The 21,955-nt window shown below is 39.5% G+C and overlaps 1 protein-coding gene across 9 annotated transcripts in view; it reads right to left on the bottom strand.

Moving 5' to 3' along the window:
* The window catches only part of lig (ubiquitin-associated protein-like lingerer), a 94,496-nt gene that overhangs the window by 38,369 nt on the left and 34,172 nt on the right, over window positions 1-21,955 (bottom strand). For 6 of the 9 annotated variants that reach the window (XR_011715001.1, XM_071681185.1, XM_071681182.1 and 3 more), the window contains 6 exons: window positions 21,692-21,909; window positions 18,314-19,006; window positions 14,109-14,207; window positions 9,241-9,389; window positions 5,493-5,735; window positions 4,770-5,048 (listed from right to left, as the gene is read on the bottom strand). Coding sequence is in view for 8 of the 9 variants with exons in the window: in XM_071681185.1 (XP_071537286.1) it covers window positions 4,770-5,048; window positions 5,493-5,735; window positions 9,241-9,389; window positions 14,109-14,207; window positions 18,314-19,006; window positions 21,692-21,909 (1,681 nt within the window). In the remaining variant the exon portion in view is untranslated. The remainder of the gene's footprint in view (window positions 1-4,769; window positions 5,049-5,492; window positions 5,736-9,240; window positions 9,390-14,108; window positions 14,208-18,313; window positions 19,007-21,691; window positions 21,910-21,955) is intronic. The other 3 variants (XM_071681190.1, XM_071681188.1, XM_071681189.1) reach the window with 1 other exon arrangement.

Raw genomic sequence — 21,955 nt, 5'->3', positions numbered from 1 at the left:
AACAGCTGCGCTTGTACACTCATGCCATGTACAAATCCATTATGGCTTTCAGTAATCCAGTTATTCTAGTTCTTTCAAACAGTTTTTTGCATATGAAAAATTTACAGGTCTACATTCTATGTTTTACTCTTTCACACATTCTTTTTTTTTTGCATGTGATAATAAATATACAAGTCCATGTTCTTCTGGGAGATTAGATCCTCTTCTGTGTTAGTGACATCGTCTCTCTCTCTTTTACATCCAGTATGACATGTAGTGACTATTTCATGTCAATCCTTCCATTCTGGCACTCACTGGTACTCTCTCACTCTCTCTCATACCCAGTGATCTTCACAGAGTGAAAATTTAGGTCATTTAGGTTGCTAGCACCACCACTTGATCTGTTACAATTTCCTTTGTCCATTTCTATACAGTAGGTGTTGCAACTTCAATACTGTTTTGGTCTAATATATTACTTTCATCTACTTCAACATCTAAGAAGAGTTAATGTATTTGTGAGGTCTAATGTGTTACAGCCTCTTGCTGAAAAAATCATTCTCTTGCACTCGATTGAATCTGAAACAACGTGGTATACTGGGGTCGACATGCCGTCAATGGACTGAGCCAGGGCATGTGAAACGTCCAGGGTAAACCATGGAAAAGTCAAAGAGGCCTGAATGGGGATAGAGAGCTATGGTTTCGGTACAATACACATGACAGCCAGAAAATGAGTGTGAGTGGATGTGGCCTCTCTTTGTCTGTTTCCTGGTGCTACCTTGCTGACAGAGGGCACGGCGATCCAGTGTGGTAGAAGAAAAGAGAATGTAAACGTTATCCTTTTTTAGTTTCCTTCATGCATTGGGTGCCGTTTCCTGTGGGGCAGGGTGGTGTTGGGGATGGATGAAAGCAAGCAAATATAAATATGTACATGTGTACATGTATGCACATATATGTATATGTACATGTAGGGTGGGGGAGGGGGCGAAAATTCTGGGGGCCTTGAAGAATGTGTGGAAGTCGAGAACATTATCTCGGAAAGCAAAAATGGGTATGTTTGAAGGAATAGTGGTTCCAACAATGTTGTATGGTTGCGAGGCGTGGGCTATGGATAGAGTTGTGCGCAGGAGGATGGATGTGCTGAAATGAGATGTTTGAGGACAATGTGTGGTGTGAGGTGGTTTGATCGAGTGAGTAACGTAAGGGTAAGAGAGATGTGTGGAAATAAAAAGAGCGTGGTTGAGAGAGCAGAAGAGGGTGTTTTGAAGTGGTTTGGGCACATGGAGAGGATGAGTGAGGAAAGATTGACCAAGAGGATATATGTGTCGGAGGTGGAGGGAGCAAGGAGAAGAGGGAGACCAAATTGGAGGTGGAAAGATGGAGTGAAAAAGATTTTGTGTGATCGGGGCCTGAACATGCAGGAGGGTGAAAGGAGGGCAAGGAATAGAGTGAATTGGAGCGATGTGGTATACCGGGGTTGACGTGCTGTCAGTGGATTGAATCAAGGCATGTGAAGCGTCTGGGGTAAACCATGGAAAGCTGTGTAGGTATGTATATTTGCGTGTGTGGACGTATGTATATACATGTGTATGGGGGGGGGTTGGGCCATTTCTTTCGTCTGTTTCCTTGCGCTACCTCGCAAACGCGGGAGACAGCGACAAAGTATAAAAAAAAAAAAAAAAAAAAAAAAAAAAAAAAAAATGTAGGTGTGTCTATATACATATGTGCATGTGAATGGATGCTTCTTTCTTCATTTGTTTCTTGATGCTACCTTGCTAACACAGGAAACAGCCATTTAGTATAGAAAAAAAAAAACGATTCTCTCATATCTTCATTGGGCGTTACAAGACTTGGCCTATCTGAGAGTTTCCACAACCAGTGAAAAGTCACCTTTGGTAAGGCTGTTATCATTATCATCTGACAAAAGAGAGTACAGTGTTGTCAAGGAACATTTTGTTCCAAAGGAATCTATCTTTTCCTGGCTTCAGATTGTATCTTAGCTGTGAAGCTACAGGAGCACCATCAAAGGGGTCCATGCATTATATTTTCATCATTCTCTCCAACTACTGTACAGCTTTACAATCAGATACTCTGCTTACCATCTACTTAACTCTATGCAATAAAAACTGACCACATGATCATGGTTTCATATTTATGGTATTATCACACTGTCTATTTGATCTGCTATCTAGTCCCCTTCTATTAATCAAATGATGTTTGAACTCACCAAGACTTATATACTGGGGAAGAAAACTCCAGAGGTTATTTTTCATCTGATATGCTCTCAAGTACACTTGATTATATCAATACGAAAAATTTTAAAAATCCTGAAATCTTGAAATCTCTCACACCCACAGAAGATGAATTTGAGACATTAAGAATGACAGTATACATTTATACATGTTCCAAATAAGTAACCTTCAAAATCTACATTTGGTATAATATGAAATGCTCTGAACAATTATGATATGATAAGAATACATATGTATCTAAAATCTACAAATTCCAAAAATCTACACATTCCTTGATATAAAAAATGTAAAGTTGTTAATGAGTGGGAAAAGAGAGGCATTTGGACAACCCATGCAGGGAAGTAGTGCAAATGACTGGGAGATGTATAAAAGTAATCGGCAGGAGGTCAAGAGAAAGGAGCAAAGATTGAAACAGAGAGCAAATGAGAGTTGGGGCGAAAGAGTATAATTAAATTCTAGGGAGAATAAAAAGATGTTTTGGAAGGACGTAAATAAAGTGCATTAAGACAAGAGAATAAATGGGAACATCGGTGAAGGGGCGAGTGGGGAGGTAATAACAGGTTGTTAGTGATGAAGTGAGGAGATGGAGTGAGTATTTTGAAGGTTTGCTGAATGTGTTTGATGATAGTGGCAGACATTGGGTGTTTTGGTTGATATTGACTGAGAGGGTGAAGGAATGTACAAAGCATCAGATTGAAGAGGAGCAGTGAGGTTTCAAAAGTGGTAGAGGATGTGTGGATCAGGTGGTTGCTTTGAAAAATGTATGCAAGAAATACTTAGAAAAACTGATGGCTTTGTATGTAGAATTCATGGATCTGCAGAAAGCATATGATAGGGTTGACAGAGATGCTTTGTGGAAGGTTTTAAGAGTATATGGTGAGGGAGGTAAGTTGCTAGAAGTGAAAAATTTTTACGGCAAGGATGTAAGGCATGTGTACAAGTAGGAAGAGAGGAGAGAGACTGGTTCCCAGTGAATGTCGGTCTGTGGCAGGGGTGCGTGATATACCCATGGTTGTTTAATTTGTTTATGGATGGGGTGGTTAGGAAGGTGACTGCAAGAGTTATGGAGAGAGGGGCAGGTATGCAGTCTGTTGGGGATGAGAGGGCCTGGGAAGTTAGTCAGTTGTTGTTCGCCGATGATACAGCTTTAGTGGCTGATTCATGTGAGAAACTGCAGAAGTTGGTGACTGAGTTTAGAAGTGTGAAAGGAGAAAGTTGAGAGTAAATGTGAATAAGAGGAAAGTTATTACATTCAGTAGGGTTGAGGGACAAGTTAATTGGGATGTATGTTGAAGTGGAGAAAAATTGGAGGAAGTGTTTTAGATATCTGGGAGTGGAATTAGCAGCAAACAGGGTTCTGGGAGCAATGAAAAATGTGTGGAAGGACAGAACGTAGTCTTGGAGATCAAAAATGGGTATGTTTGAAGGAAGAGTAGTTCCAACAATGTTATATGGTTGCGAGGCATGGGATACAGATAGGGTTGTACGGAGGAGGGTGGTTGTGTTGGAAATGAAATGTTTGAGGACACTATGTGGTGTGAGGTGGTTTGATCATGTAATTAAGGAAAGGGCAAGAGAAATGCATGGAAATAAAAAGAATGTGGTTGAGAGAGCAGAAGAGGGTGTGTTGAAATGGTTTGGACATATGGAGAGAATGAGTAAGGAAAGATAGACAAAGAGGGTATATATGTCAGAGGTGGAGGGAACAAGGTGAAGTGGGAGACCAAATTGGAGGTGCAAGGATGGAGTGAAAAAGATTTTGAGCAATCGAGGCCTGAACATACAGGGGGGTGAGAGGCGTGTAAGGAATAGAGTGAAATGGAATGATGTGGTATACCGGGGTCGACATGCTGTCAGTGGACTGAACCAGGGCATGTGAAGCATCTGGTGTAAACCATGGAAAGGTCTGTGGGGCCCGGATGTAGATAGGGAACTGTGGTTTTGGTGCATTACACATGACAGCTAGAGACTGAGTGTGAACGAATGTGGCTTTTCTGTCTGTTTTCCTGGCACTACCTCGCTGAAGCTGGGGGTAGCGATGCTGTTTCCTGTGGGGCGGGGTAGCGACAGGAATGGATGAAGGCAAGCAAGTATGAATATGTACATGGGTATATATGTACATGTCTTTGTATGTGTATGTACATGTTGATATGTATATGTATGTATATGTGCGTGTATGGGAATTTACATATATATATGTGTATATGAGTGGATGGGCCATTCTTCATCTGTTTCCTGGTGCTACCTCACTGGCATGGGAGACAGTGATTAAGTATAAAAAAAAATGATAAAACATGCAAGAATGTCAAATAGGCAAGCCAGAAAAGTGAGAACTCCGACCCTACATTGCATAAACAATGAAAACACCTTCAAAAATATTACCTTATTGATATGCCACATATAATCAGTAAATCTTCCAAAACATAAGTTCATTCAGCCTGGTACACTGGTACATATGGTACAAAGTGCATGAGTAAGAGGCATGATAAACTGTTATTTATATTTTGTAAGTACAGCATTGCATGCAGAGGAAAGTGTTACCTGTGAAGGCGTCTGTGAGTAGGGAGCAGAGGGTGGGGATGGGAAGGAGGAGGAGGACTTGGAGCTGGTGTAGGACTGGTAAGTTGGGCCAGCAGACCCCACCAAGCTCCCTAGGCCACCTGTGCCACCGCTAGTTTCATTCTTGGCCAGGTCAGGCAGACCCTGAGGAGCAGCACTGCTACTGATACTGCTACGCTGGTTTCCAGACACGAAGGCCCCTCCAGAGGGTTTGCGCTCAGTTGTTTGAGAAGTGGGAAATGGAATGGGCTCAGGTCCAAGCTGCAAGAGTGAGCACCACTAAATTGTTAGGCAACACACTAGCTGTCTGGCTGATATGTTACACTCTCATGCTTGTTACTCAAGCAGTGTGGCAACTCAACCTTGTGTAAGCAAGCCCTGCACAAAACATAAATTACAATGGAAATATCTGATTATGGCCATATGCTTATGTGGCAAGCAAAGGCTAAGAAACCATTCAGGCTGTTACTCATCAACTTTAGCAGATGTAAACACAAAGGTAGTAACTGAAAAGGTTTGACAGATTAGTAACCTAGCTATTTGTTATTGATAAAACTATGCATCTTCTCATTTAAATCTTTATGATGTTTTCTAAGGAAACTAATACCATGCATCTAACACACCTCTAATCAGGAAATACAAAGCCTACTTTTTTCAGCTTGTATAAGTAATACAAAAGATAGATATTCATCCTGATCAACATACCTTTTGAGTTTGTGGAAGAGAAGTAGAGAGAGACACAGATGTGAGATCTTTGGTGACAGGAGGAGTAGAAGATGATGGGTCACGAGAAGTGACAGGAGTAGTGCTCGCTAGACCAGTACTGTTTGAGCTTGTCTTTACATCTGCAGTAAAGTCAAAAGTCTCTGTGCCAAATTCTAATCCACTGAACTGCACATCTAGTGCTGCCATAGCATCTTCCGGCATTTCGACAGCAGAAAGAGGTATCTGAAAGAAAAGGAATTATTCCTCCTAGAAGTATGGTAAGAAATACATACTCTATATGTTCAACTGAATACAAGATCTTACATTCCTGATGAAAACATCCAAAAACAAGACTAATCAAAAAATTGCTAAATTACGAGTGTTTTGCCAAGACAAGCCATAAAATCAGCTGTCAGTTTAAGAAAACGAATAAAATGGATTAGAAAAAAGTCATTAAATGTCATCACTCGAGTTTAATGCTGCCCGAGATGGGAGATGCATGAAAACATAAATCTTGGATGGATATGTAGGTTTTGGCTGTGGATGGTAATCTACACTTTTACTAAGCTATACATAACATCACTACATCAGTAACATGGGAAACACCCACACACATAGAAATTCAAAATTCATTGAAGATAAAAAACTCCCCTTCAACTAGCTGTGATAACATACCAAACTCACACATAATACACTTCTTACCAAAAGCAATCCAACCACCCAGAGATATCTTCAACAACAACAGGCTACAAAATAAAATCCCCCCAAAAATTGCCCACATAATACCCAACCTGAAACCCTCTAAGCTCCACCAACTCTCCCTCCTCCTACTGCCCTAAATCACTGATGTCATCAATGTTAACCTCCTTGAAAATCTGATCTACAACAATCAAGGTGTCCTCTCATTCACATAGCATAGCACTAGGCCCAAATACTCCACTACTGCACTGCACATGGGCATCAAACAACACATCCGGATGGCTTTAACCAACCACGAACCCTCCTCTTGCACTGTATTAGTGCCAACAGATATCAACATAACAACAAAGACAGTAACACACTTCCTTGACACATCCTCATATGGGAGATACTTGAAAACATCCTCAAAAACAATGACAAACAGTGGTTAGCCAATGTCATAACTAGCCAACAAGTTAGTTACCCACACATGCTTCATCTCCAAAGCCATAAAACTACAATGTATTTACCTTGGGAAAAGTTCTCTCTCCTATCCTCCCCAATCCTTACCTATATAATCTCCCCAAACCTCCAAGAGATCACACTGTAAGAGTCCTCTCATGTGCAAATTTCTTTTATACCTGTTAGCCATTACCTCAGCTAGCAAAATATTGCCAAAAACAAATGAATAATGGCCTCATGTCCTCATATCCACTCTCCAGCTGTCAAGTATAATGCATATGCAAAAGATCACAATTCCACCCCAAAATCCTGACATTACCCAAACAACAACAAACATGCAATATCACACTATTACACATTGGCTCACTTAAAACAAAACATCTGCATCTCCAGAGAAATCCACTGTCAAGCTCTTAATCCCAGGCACACAATCCCAACCTAAACTTTCTTATGACCTTGAAATGTCAACCACCATCACACTAAACAGAACTCCAACCACACTTAGTATCACTTATCACATACATGACATTTAATAACCAAACCAAAAACATCAACACAAAGGATATAAACAAACTAAAAACCCTCAAAACACTTACTAGCACCATCAACCCCAAAAAAGAAACAAAAACTTATGCATGTTTCACACTTCCGCAATATGTATTCAAAGATTTCCCTCCTCCAATTCATGTTACAGTGACTACCCACTATGTACAGTCATGACTCAACAAGCACTGAACAATCAACCTCCCAACCAAGTTTTAAATTTTACCCCACTAGATATACATACATCTGAAACTACACTACCTAGGCATGTAAATGTGACACTCTCTCACCTAAGTTGTGGACACCACCCATCTATAAAACACTACAAGCACAGATCTAACATATCATGATCCATAATGCCTATGATGCAACTTTCATAATGAAGACACTGAACACTTTCTTCTTAACTACCCAGCAATTACTTCATACAAATACATAACCCCACAACCCTTCGTATTTATACTGTGGTCCTACCCAGTGGATGTGGCCAGCTTTCTATGCACTAAGAGCTCTACAAGTATTAATTGGACCAAAAAATAAGTTATAAAAGGAAACGCCAGAGACAAAGTTCTGGCCCAATCTTTTTTAGTAGTAAGAAACGGGAAATAAATATATATTTATTTTCTATTTATTTTGCTTTGTTGCTGTCTCCTGCGTTAGCGAGGTAGCGCAAGGAAACAGACGAAAGAATGGCCCAACCCACCCACATACACATCTATATATATACACGTCCACACACGCAAATATACATACCTATACATCTCAATGTACACATATATATACACACACAGACATATACATATATAGACATGTACATAATTCATACTGTCTGCCTTTATTTATTCCCATCGCCACCTCGCCACACATGGAATAACAACACCCTCCCCCTCATGTGTGCGAGGTGATGCTAGGAAAAGACAACAAAGGCCACATTCGTTCACACTCAGTCTCTAGCTGTCATGTAATAATGCACCAAAACCACAGCTCCCTTTCCACCTCCAGGCCCCACACAACTTTCCATGGTTTACCACAGATGCTTCACATGCCCTGGTTCAATCCATTGACAGCACGTCGACCCCGGTATACCACATCGTTCCAATTCACTCTATTCCTTGCATGCCTTTCACCCTCCTGCATGTTCAGGCCCCGATCACACAAAATCTTTTTCACTCCATCTTTCCACCTCCAATTTGGTCTCCCACTTCTCCTCGTTCCCTCCACCTCTGACACATATATCCTCTTAGTCAATCTTTCCTCACTCATTCTCTCCATGTGACCAGACCATTTCAAAACACCCTCTTCTGCTCTCTCAACCACGCTCTTTTTATTTCCACACATCTCTCTTACCCTTACATTACTTACTTGATCAAACCACCTCACACCACATATTGTCCTCAAACATCTCATTTCCAGCACATCCATCCTCCTGCGCACAACTCTATCCATAGCCCACGCCTCGCAACCATACAACATTGTTGGAACCACTATTCCTTCAAACATACCCATTTTTTCTTTCCGAGATAATGTTCTCGACTTACAAACATTCTTCAAGGCTCCCAGAATTTTCGCCCCCTCCCCCACCCTATGATTCATTTCCGCTTCCATGGTTCCATCTGCTGCCAAATCCACTCCCAGATATCTAAAACACTTCACTTCCTCCAGTTTTTCTCCATTCAAACTTACCTCCCAATTGACTTGACCCTCAACCCTACTGTACCTAATAACCTTGCTCTTATTCACATTTACTCTTCACTTTCTTCTTTCACACACTTTACCAAACTCAGTCACCAGCTTCTGCAGTTTCTCACATGAATCAGCCACCAGTGCTGTATCACCAGCAAACAACAACTGACTCACTTCCCAAGCTCTCTCGTCCACAACAGACTGCATACATCAAATTCAACTGATGAAAAAGATCCCTTCTTCACTTAGTACAAGCCTGTTTACAGAATAATGCCTTCATTAAAGAAGAAAAACTATGTAGAGTTGATTCATTTAACAATAAAAAGAATACTTTACTTTAATTACCAAAACAATCATGACCAAAGGATGGTGTTCCTTTTACCTTTGAGGTCTGGGGTATTCGAGGTCTCTGTGTTTTTGGACGAGAAGGCAGACTGGAAGTTACAGTTGATAAACTAACACCTTTATTTATTACACTAGTGCTGTTGCTTATACTGCTGGCTAGGCTACTTGTTACCACACTGTGCAAACCTGAAAATATAAATTGTAAGTATAAAATGTTATCCTTGGGATAGAGGAGAAAGAATACTACCCACCTATCTCTTGTGTCTTAAAGGAGACTAAAAGGAACAAGAGTCAGGGGCTGGATGTATTACTTTTCAAAAGACAGAACAAAGGAGACAGCTAAATGAGGATCTCTTGTCCTCTAATGCTCACTTATCAGTTCTGGACACTGCCTTGCTCGTGCAGAAAACAGCAAACATGCATGAAAAAAAAAAGGTATACAATGTAGACCAATTTTGATGGTGACATCTCTAATACTTGTTACCATACCAGGCAGACCTGTAAAAATACTTTGAATGGAAATATGCAACAAACACTAAAATGCATGGAAGTACATAATGTACATCACTTACGACAGTGACATACCTATCAAAAAAGAATGGTGTATAGAGAATTCTGAAAGTCACTATTCTCTTGACATTCTAGTTTCTAAATAAGCCCCAAACAAAGTTTCTGAAAATATGCCACACTGTTACTGAAGAGATTGCTTCAGATTGAAATAATAGACATAAATGGAAAAGCAAAATAATGTAGGCAACCTACAATTCAAAAATATGGCAAAAAATGTAGAGTCATACTGCCATGTTCATTCACAATGGGACTGTAGCCTACAAGATTAACAAAAAATAGGGAAGAATACAATAAGAAATTTCTTTATTTTGACTGATCAATACTGTCTCTTTTACACTTATCCAATGGTTAACCAATAAAACCATAAATCATAATAAAGAAAATCAATTAAGTTAAAGGAAGGTACACATGGTTATATAAATACACAAAAGGCTTGTAATCTGCAAGCTATTTCAAATTTGAAAACAAAGTTACCAAAGTGGCTTAACTCTTCTCCAAATCCTATTAAGATTAACAGATAATTAACCAAATAACCTACATTTCTGACAACTAATCTTCTTAAGTCGCTCTTTCTTCACTTATCCTCCCCATATATCCTAAACATTTTAGCAAACATTAGTCTGGTCTCTCAATCATACTGCATAAACTATTACACCTTTCTCATTCCTCTTACAATCAAGCCACCTCATATTCTCATCCACATTTTTTCGATTTTTTTTAAAAACATCCAGGGACCAAGGCTCACATCCATGCAACACTGTCAGGACATCCATCTTTGCACCAACATACAATGACCTTTACATCAACCCACACTTCACCTCACCAAAGACCTTATCCACTCTCCCACCTTATAAATCACTTCAGCCGCCAAGGTTCCATATGCTTACAGGTCTCCTCCCAGGTACCTTAGACACACCACTTTCTCCATATTCTCCTCATTCAGATTTACTCTCAAACCAACCTGTCTTATCCACCTGCTGTACATCATTGTCTTACTTTTGTTCACATTCACTATCAATTTTCTTTCTCATTCTCTCCACAGTCAGTCATTCTCTAGCCATGCCAATGACAACATAATTTTCACACTGCTGAGAAGGACACTAAGCTGCTTTTAGTTTTAGATTTTGAGGACCAAGCAGATGATCCTCAACAATTTGATCTAACTTTAGATCACTTGGGGAGTAATTCTAGAGAGACTGGTTCTTCCTGCGAGATGATGCACGATAAAGTGTTTAGAGCAAAAGTGGAGGCAGCACTGACAATGCATCACGACAACAGTGCATCTGAATGGTGTACCTTACCCAGTAATTCTAAAAACTGATAATTCTACTCTTATGAAAAAAAATCAACATTGAATGCACGCAGCAGGAAAATGGGGAAGAGCAAAGTGGTCTCAGGAGTGACAGAGGATGTATGGACCAGAACTTAACTGACAAACGGGGAAAGGGGTGTCCTTTAATGCCGTAAGTCCATTAAATCAACTGAAACCTATTTCTGTGCAAGATCATTTAATATATAAAGTCATAATTCTGAAATAACAGTTGAAGAGCATTTTGCCATGACCATAGTGGTAGTAGAACAGCAGTCTTTATTCCATACCTGAAGGTCCATTAAATCTAAAATCCATTATATTGGGGTCCGTTAAATTGAAGGTTTGTTGTATTTCAATTAAGACCCACTCAGCCTTGATGCTGTTTCCTGTGGGGTGGGGTAGTGCCAGAATGGATGGGGTCAGGCAAGTGTGAATGTGTACATGTGAATATATGTATATGTCTGTGTATGTATATGTGTATATGTTGATATGTATATCTACATATAAGTATAAATGCATGTAGGGGCATTTATGTATATATATGTGTATGTGGGTGGATGAGCCATTCTGTCTGTTTCCTGGTGCTACCTTGCTAACGCGCCAAACTGCAATCAAGTATAATAAGTATAATAATAAGTATGTGGTTTCAGAAGTGGTAGAGGATGTGTGGATCAGGTGCTTGCTTTGAACAATGTATGTGAGAAATACTTACAAAAGCAAATGGATTTGTATGTAGCATTTATGGATCTGGAGAAGGCATATGATAGAGTTGATAGAGACGCTCTGTGGAAGATATTAAGAATATATGGTGTGGGAGGCAAGTTGTTAGAAGCAGTGAAAAGTTTTTATCGAGGATGTAAGGCATGTGTACGTGTAGGAAGAGAGAAAGTGATTGGTTCTCAGTGAATGTAGGTTTGCGGCAGGGGTGTGTGATGTCTCCATAGTTGTTTAATTTGTTTATGGATGGGGTTGTTAGGGAGGTGAATGCAAGAGTTTTGGAAAGAGGGGCAAGTATGAAGTCTGTTGTGGATGAGAGAGCTTGGGAAGTGAGTCAGTTGTTGTTCGCTGATGATACAGCGCTGGTGGCTGATTCATGTGAGAAACTGCAGAAGCTGGTGACTGAGTTTGGTAAAGTGTGTGAAAGAAGAAAGTTAAGAGTAAATGTGAATAAGAGCAAGGTTATTAGGTACAGTAGGGGTGAGGGTCAAGTCAATTGGGAGGTAAGTTTGAATGGAGAAAAACTGGAGGAAGTGAAGTGTTTTAGATATCTGGGAGTGGATCTGGCAGTGGATGGAACCATGGAAGTGGAAGTGGATCATAGGGTGGGGGAGGGGGCGAAAATCCTGGGAGCCTTGAAGAATATGTGGAAGTCGAGAACATTATCTCGGAGAGCAAAAATGGGTATGTTTGAAGGAATAGTGGTTCCAACAATGTTGTATGGTTGCGAGGCGTGGGCTATGGATAGAGTTGCGCGCAGGAGGGTGGAAGTGCTGGAAATGAGATGTTTGAGGACAATGTGTGGTGTGAGGTGGTTTGATCGAGTAAGTAACGTAAGGGTAAGAGAGATGTGTGGAAGTAAAAAGAGCGTGGTTGAGAGAGCAGAAGAGGGTGTTTTGAAATGGTTTGGGCACATGGAGAGAATGAGTGAGGAAAGATTGACCAAAAGGATATATGTGTCGGAGGTGGAGGGAACGAGAACGAGGAGAAGTGGGAGACCAAATTGGAGGTGGAAAGATGGAGTGAAAAAGATTTTGTGTGATCGGGGCCTGAACATGCAGGAGGGTGAAAGGAGGGCAAGGAAGAGAGTGAATTGGATCGATGTGGTATACTGGGGTTGACGTGCTGTCAGTGGATTGAATCAGGGCATGTGAAGCGTCTGGGGTAAACCATGGAAAGCTGTGTGGGTATGTATATTTGCGTGAGTGGACGTGTATGTATATACATGTGTATGGGGGTGGGTTGGGCCTGTATGGGGGTGGGTTGGGCCATTTCTTTCGTCTGTTTCCTTGCGCTACCTCGCAAACACGGGAGACAGCGAAAAAAAAAAAAAAAAAAATATGTCACTACCCCGCCCAACAGGAAATAGTATCGCTACCCCTTCTTCAGCAAGGTAACACCAGGAAAACAGACAAAAAAAGTCACATTCATTCACACTCAGTCTCTAACTGTCATGTGTAATGCTCCCTATCCACATCCAAGCCCTACAGAACTTTCTATGGTTTATCTCAAGACACTTCACATGCCCTGGTTCAGTCCACTGACAGCACGTAGACCCTGGCGACCTTGGCTCAACTGCTGCTGATTTTCACAATCAATCATCATATATACAATTTTGGCTCAGCTACTGCTGCTGGTCACAGTCAGTCATCATATATACAATCTTGGTTTCAATTCATTCTATTCCTTGCATGCCTCTCATCCAAAAGATACATTCATTTAATTGCCCAAAACTTATACATTTACAGTATTAACCAACATTCTATGAAATTTTTTATGAATGCCACTAACTACTCATACTGAAGTCAAAATATTCACAACACGACATAGTAGAGACAGGGTATAACATCTTCACTAAAACAGAAAATACAAGAAAAGAAAAATTCTACACTCAGGGTGGACAAGGTTATGGGTACACCAAGAGGCAGGTACAATAAGATATGGTAATATTGTAACTAATATATGATACAAGAATTCCTCATACAAAATAAATAGGAATGAACCCACAGAATGAATGTTCAAACCTGCATATAATCAGCAAGAGAATTATATATGCTGAAAGGACGATGAATGATCTGATGTGAATTCATGCTGCCCAAAAAAATTTCAACATGTGAAGGTCATAACGGTTTCAGGCATCTTTGGATCCAATTATGAAATAGCATATATCCCTTAAAGACTCTAGTGTACTTCAAAAGGAAGTCATGGTTTATCATCCCCACGATCACTACATTCAATCTTCTACAATTCACAGAGACCTGGATAACATTTGGTTTGCAAACTAAAACTACTGATAAGTTACTCACTTTGTGAAGGACCAATGATTCCACTCGCCTGCAGATCTTTGCACAAATCATGAATTTCTCTTCTTTGGACACCAGGATCCTCCACAGACGAATTTTCACCTGAACGGTATATCCAATATCAATACCAAATATGAAACTACTATGCAGAATAATAACATGTCATCATCATCATCAAGTAACATTTTCCATGGAGATCTACACTTCAGTTTGAAAAGATATGGTTAATGGAACAGACTTCCTATACCAATAGCTTGAAATGAAACCATGATGACAGTGCCAGATCATCTATCCCACCTAAACTTTTAAACTCCCAAACAGCCTTAACAGAGTTCATGGTGGCAATACTTGAGTCAATGGATTCCAGTAAAATCTCAGCAGCCCAACCTACTACCTCCCTTCCTTTAAAATTGGAGGGAAACTCAAACTATTGAATCAAATACAAAAAATGTTCTATCAAATCATACCTCTAAAATCCTGGGAAGTATCTCCATTTTCTGAATCTATAGCACCTCAGTATAAAGACTTGCTCCCAAACAAAGGAAAACACTACTTACATAATATCATCATAATCCTTAAGCAGAAAGGCTGCCAACTCAATCACATGAACTTCACCCTCTTGGACTCCTCTTAACACAGGTAGAAGATAGAAAAGAAGTCAAAATTCACACACCAGCTGCACTATAAGAGGGGGTATAACAACCAACCTTAATGCATATTTAGATGAGCATCCTGCACAAGAATCCTGAACCCTTATGAAGTCAGTGAGCCAGTTCCTTTACTGCCACCAGTCCCTTCGGCTTCCTATAGAGCCTACCATCACACCAGAAGTAATGAGGAACTCAAACTCATGGTTTCCAACAACCGAGTAACTAAACAAAAAGGAGAAGATTGATGACATAACATCCTGCTTGGAGCAATCAAGGTCATGAAGGATTCTTCATGACCAAAACATTATCCTCTATTACAACTCTAACAGCTGTTTACTGACCTCTTCCTAAGCACGGTCAAGGGGGACTGTTTCATAATTTCCTTCACAATCAAATCTGCACTAGAAATTTGCCCTTTGCCAGTAGCCTCTCAAGGGTGAAGCACTAAAGGGCAAGAAACAACACCGTAGTTAACCAGTTATACAGACTTTTGCTGTGGCCATTCCCTTGAGGGACTTCCCAGAGGGAATGGGCATCAGATATATGGATAGATATAGAGTAAATCAGAACAAAACTTATTCTACAGAGAAAAAACTGACTATTATATTCAAAAAAATTCTTTCTATGCTCAACAAAAATGTTAAACCTTTTCTCATACTGTAAATGTTTCAAAGAGGTTTCTGCACTGTTAAGCCTATTGACATTGTTTTGTGGACTATTTTTTTTTTCTTAGTAGGAAATCTATGGGAAAAAATTCTACCTACCAGAATTTGGCTAAAATGTCAACTTTTCAGGTATGTTTATACTCCATTATGAATGAAGTGGGTGTATTCATGTTTCAGGCAGCAAATAAAGTACATTTCAGAGCAGGGTTTGAAAAAGACAATTAACAGCCAAAAGACTAACAATAATGCCATGTAGCACATTTGTTTTAACAAACTTAGTTATCTTCCCACTCAATTCTGATCATCTTCTCTTTAAATGATAAATCCAAGAATACATTTGTGACCAGAAATGAGAATGTACAAGGATTAATACTAAGACACTGGAGACAGAAAAGTTAAAATTTTTCATTATGACAATGTCAATCTGTATCTATATTTCCCCTCTGAGAACTCCCATCAAGATGGTAGTCACAACAAAAGAGTCTCCACTTAACACTACACTTACATGCCTCCCTTGCATACACCAATCCATGCATTCTTCCACCATTTCTCTCCCTTAAGTATTCTTCCATTCTATTACCCTAAGTCAACGGTGGTCTTCCTCTAACACCAACCTCTTCAATTGTACTATCAAACACACTCCTTGTAAACTCCCCACCTTGCATTCTTTCCACATGCCCAAACCACCTCAAAGTATTACGTTTCACCCACTCTACCACTCCACAATTCATTCCCTGTTATACCAGATCTTCATACACCCCCTTCATTTCTTTCTTCATTCCATTTAGTTACACCACATACTCCTCTTAAACAGCTGGATTCTTGACCTCTGTGACTCATTCCATGTCTATTTTTTGGCAGCAAAGGTCAGGGTCATCACTTCCAATTGACGCCTATACCCCTCATTATTTCATTAATGGACCCAATAACTCTTGCATCCAGTGCAGCTCTCTCCCTTATCTCTCCTTGCATATCACCATATACTTCAATTACCTAACCTCTTCCCGTCTTTCTTCCCACAAATCTATAACACAGTTTAGTACTTTTCATTCTTTCACTCTATAGGGTTTCTCAAAATCTATCCTTTCACTCTTTTCCTTTCAAACACCATTATATTACTTTTAACCCCACTGACCTTCAATGGCCTCCACTCACACAATTATCAAACATATCTACAGCTTTTTGCAACTTCTCTTCACTCTCAGCAGACAACACAATATCATTTACAAACAATTTTTTTCACCAGCCACCATACCTCACCACCACACTTTATCTATGCAACCCTTTCCTTAGTTTTTCTTATACTTCCCTTATCATTCCATCCATATATATGTACATATATGTTAAAAAGCCATATCACACAGCCCTGGCTCACACCCACATGTATATGGCTCACCCTCACATGTATACCAAAACGTTTGCTTAACTCTCCATTCACTCTTAAACATGCATTTGATACTCTATAGAAGGCTTTCACATCATCCAACAGCTGTCCCCCTACCCCATATACCCTTAACACATCCCTCAACCCATTCCACTTAACTCAGTCATATGCTTTCTTCAGGCCCATAAAAGCAGTTTACAGCTTCTTACCTTTTGCTAGATACTTTTCCAGTCATTTCTACCACAAAAATCTGATCCAAACATCCCCTACATTTCCCAAAACCCCTTTGCTCTTCACTTTTTCTGCATTCGGTCTCTTCCATCACTCTAACAGTCAACATTCTCACATAAATTTTTCATGGTATACTTAAAAGACTTATTCTCCTCTAATTGCTACATACATCCTAAGCACCTTTTCCTCTGAATAAGGAGATAATAATAGCTTTCACCCAATCCTCAGGCACAACCATCTGTTTCCAAGCTAAATTAAATATAAAATCCATCCACTTCATCCCACTTAATCCTCCATACTTCAGCATTTCAGCCATAATCCCATCCACTCCAATAGCCTTTCTTACCTTCAATCTCATTATCACCCTTTTTTACCACTCTTTTTGCTATAGGCCCATGCACTTGTATCCTTTTCCTTCCATCCCCCATACCCATGCATGTAACAACTGCTGCCAAACCTTCCACATTCATCAAAATACTCTTTTCATCTTTCTTTCACTTCCTCCTTTTGATTCAGCAACACCCTTTCCTTAATTCTCACATAAACATTTCCACTCTTATATCCACCTCTATCCTTTTTCACTTCCTTTCAGTACAATATCTTACTTTTCCTAAACTTTCCACTTAACTTTCTTCCAAAATCTTAATCTACTTCTTTGCTTTCCTCTATCAGCTTCTTAACAATTCGCTAATACATTTCATATTTTTCCCTCTGGTATATTCCACTGGTACATTCCTTTCAAGCAATCTACCATATGCTTTTTTCTTCTCTTCTACAAAAATTTCTATTCTTATCCATCCTCCATGCATTTCCCTTTTTATTCTTAAACCTCACGGCCTTGTATTTAACCACTAATTTTACAAACTTTAACTGTCTTTTTCTAAACATTTACAGCATCTCATTAATAAATGACTTCATCCCTACATTTAATACACTTCCATCTAAACTTTCAGTCACTCTCCTTTCATACTCCTTACATTCTTTCTGATTCATCTTTTTGCCTGCTAACATTTTTACTCCTCCATTCTTCCTTACACCATACTTCCACTTCTCCTTGATCCTCACCTCCACAAGTGAAAAATGATCAGTCTCCAATGACAACAAGAGATCTTAAACAAACACTTTCATCCAGGGATTTTACTACCTATATAAGTTTATGATAAAAGATTTAAGCATGTACATTACTATTGTCATATTCAGCTTTCTACTACTAATCTTAAGTAACTTTAAGGAAATTAAGAACTGTAAATCATCTTTCAAATTTGATGCACAACCTACCAGAACTAGAGAAGATGGCTGCCTGCAGCTGAGCTGTTGGAGTGGAATAAGGAGGTGGGGCTGATGATGCAGGTGATGGAGAAGTAGCTGACACACCTACACTTCCAACAAGACTGCCAGCTTTTAAACCCTCACCAACACTGGTACTAAGACCACTTAATATACTATGTTGATTGCCAACATTCAATCCTGGAGATGGAGAAACCAGTGGTGCTCCACCACCCCTACTACCCCCACCCCCACCATTACTGGTGTTGCTATTACTACCTAATGGGGTGGAGGACACCAACCCACTAAGAGTGGACTGTGGGGCTGCTTTCTGCAATAAGGCAGCTAAGTCCATAGTCTGAGGTTGAGTAATAGAGGCTGTAGATGCAGTTGTTGAGGAGTAGGTTGAAGCCGTAGTTGAGGTATAGGTTGAAACTGTGGCAGACGAGTAAGTTGAAGCAGTAATAGATGGGTATACTTGAGGAGGAGTTGAGGCATAAGCCTGAGCAGGTGCAAGGGACACTGCTGGGCCCACCGTCGGACTTCCAACTGCCATTGTATCTGCTAAAGACTCCGAAAGTGATGATGTTAAGGTGGATGAAGTGGCACAACTAGATGGACCAAATACTGTAGTTTGTTCTAAGGAGCCTGTCCATTCACTGTCCCAGTCATCTGAACTTGCAGGTGGTTCGTCATCCCAATTATCTGAAAAAAAAAATATTCATATTTAAATATCAAAGTAAAAAAATCTTTCAGATGTCATGAGATAATTTTCCTCCACATGACAGTCAAAGACTGCTACAACCCTGAATCTGAAAAAGGTTTAACTAAAAATTAATACAAGTAAGAAGTAATGTTTTTGGGACTACACCAGGAGGTTAGAGCATTTATATGTGAGCCACCTGAATGCAGGCCTACTAGAGCTTGGGATATTCTAAAAGATTCATTATAACTAATGAGGCCTACTAGTGCTTGGGATATTCTAAAAGATTCATTATAACTAAACTTAAAATAAGAAAAACTAACACAGGTACGAAAGAGGGGAGTGCAGACGATTCTTCTAAGTTATGAAAGTAAATCCAGTGAAGAGAACTGGTCACTCTTTTAACACAAAATTTTTCTCCTTCCTTACTTCCACTTTGAAGTCTATTGCCCAAGCAGGATACAAAGTCAAATCTGACAGAGAAGATGGTTTTAAAAGTGTAGCACCGTAAGGATTATGGTTCTTAAACACCACACTAAACATAAAGTATTCTGTTGCCATTATTTTAAAGATAAGTTAAAGAAACCAGATTTCTGCTGGAAAACATAACATCTTTCAAGTACATGGATAAGGAAATGTTTAGCAAACTGTTCATTATCTGCATAAGGCCAAAACTAGAATATGCTTTGAGTTTGGTTACTGCACTTAAAGAACCATTAAGGGCTAACAGACAAGATTCCGAGGTTCAATGGAAGGCAACTGTACGGATGTGAACATGATAAAGCAACAGAGGACAACAATGTACTGAGTAATAAAAGTTTTCACCACTATAAATCATACTGGAAATATATCAAGAAAGGAATCTCAACACACAGTGAATGAGATCTTCAGAGACAATAACTTCGTGGCAAACACAAAAATACACTGAGAGAGGTAAGACCAAACAATCATAAAGCAGAAACAGAAGAAAAAGTACAAAATAGAAAATACCATACCTAGGTGCAGAAAACTGGGGACAAATAAACGATGGGCATAAAGAATAAAGAAAAGGATAACAACAAAAGAATAAAAAGATTTAATGAGAAAATAAAGAATGCAAATGTCAAAATAATGAAATTCCAATGAAGAGATAAAAAAATTAAAGAAAAAAAGAGTTACACAGAAGATGGAAAGATATCCACAGTTGAAATTCACATACATGAGGAGTAGAAAATTAATAAAGTGAAGACTGAACCTTTGAAAGTAGGAGATAAATAAGAAAATCATCCCAGTGACATAAGCAGGATGTTGACTAAACTATATGAAATGATATTCAGCTTAAAATATAAGGAGAAATTGGATGATGAACTGTTTAACTAATGTGGTGAAAATGCATACCTAGATACTGAAATATAGCATGAATAGAAGAGACTGATTGACTATAAAAAGTTGCCTTCAGAACCAGATGGAATCCCAGCCATGATTGTCAAAAAATACAAAAGAGCAATAAGAAAACCAAAAAGCAATAAGAAAAGTGATGGTGTTATTACTGAGGCACAGTCTGGATGAAAGCTATATTCCAACATTCACAAAATGACATATGTAACACAATCATAAAGTCCTAAGGGTGAATAATGATCAAAATGTTAACTTTTGTTCCATGGCTACTTTTTGCTTCCATTTCAGTCACATGTTCCCAACATGCTATTGGGAAAATGAGATACTCTTGAACTGGGCACTGAAAAACACCAAAGAGGTAGAGGCACAGCTAAAAAATGCCCTGGAAAAAGCTCTTCTTTATCCATCCCCATTTCAAAAGAACTTTGGCCCTGCAAGGGATTACCTAATTTCTTAAGCCATTTGGGTGTCCCACTGATTGAGGTAAGGGATTTGCCAGATATCATGGTCCACTGAATCAACCCACCCACCATGAAACATGGACTTTTTGTCCAAAAGTTGTTCCCAACACACCTGGCTAGTTGAGAAAACATAGCTTCAATGAACTATACACTTCCCTCCCACCCACAACCAAGACGTGGGAGCCACGTGTTAACCAAAATATCAATCAAGGTCAACACAACTGGACCACAGCAAATGAAGGTTTGGCTGGTTGATGTCCATTCCTAGGCTGGCACTTGCATAGGGTTCAAAACACTGTTGATACTTTCTTACTGCAAACACTAAAACTTGTAATGAATTTGGAAAAGGGAAACTAGCAATGGAATTGGCAGTAAAGTTACTGATGATTCCATGAAAACATTTTCTCAAGTGCTGCAATGAAAAATAATGGATAATGACCAGCTCCTGACGACAATAAGTAAACTAGAACACTGTCATAGGTATGAGCATGATAACAGTAATCAAAATATATTCATGGAGGATAGCTGGGAGAAGCAAGGTCTTCTATCACTATTTTGCAAAATTCACTACATTACAATAGGCTTGGTCCCCACATTTCAAAATGGTTAGACTCTACAATGTAATGCAAACTCCTAGTTCCTAAGAATCAAAAGGACAAAATGTGGCCTATAACAGGTCATTTTGCTTGGAACTAAACAGGTAATCCTTGGAAGCACTGGATGCTCAACTAAAATATACCATCTCACTACTGTACTATCTTTACTGATGCCCCTAAAACATACTGCATTAAATAAAGCCACCATGAATGAGTGAAGTACGATAAACAACATAACCTGATGAAATCTCACCTATTTTAAGACTGTTTTGATGGTTTGTCTTGTCATCTGTCAGAGGACCCCATGTATCTATAGAATCTGGAAAACCAGGTGTCTGCCTATTCTGGAATGTTCGTGGGCCCATAGAGCTTCCCCTGCCACGTCCACTTCGACTTCTAGCCATGGGAGTTCCATTAGTCATTCTTCCACGCCGTGACCCTTCTCCACGACCTGGACCATCCCAACTTTCACTGAAATTTACGGTGAATGGAAAAGGAAACCAAAATCAAATACACT

The sequence above is a fragment of the Panulirus ornatus genome, chromosome 32 (genome assembly GCF_036320965.1).
Source record: "Panulirus ornatus isolate Po-2019 chromosome 32, ASM3632096v1, whole genome shotgun sequence".
Lineage (NCBI taxonomy): Eukaryota > Metazoa > Arthropoda > Malacostraca > Decapoda > Palinuridae > Panulirus > Panulirus ornatus.
The sequence above is the reverse complement of the archived record's forward strand: the minus strand, read 5'-3'. Positions and strand labels throughout refer to the sequence as shown.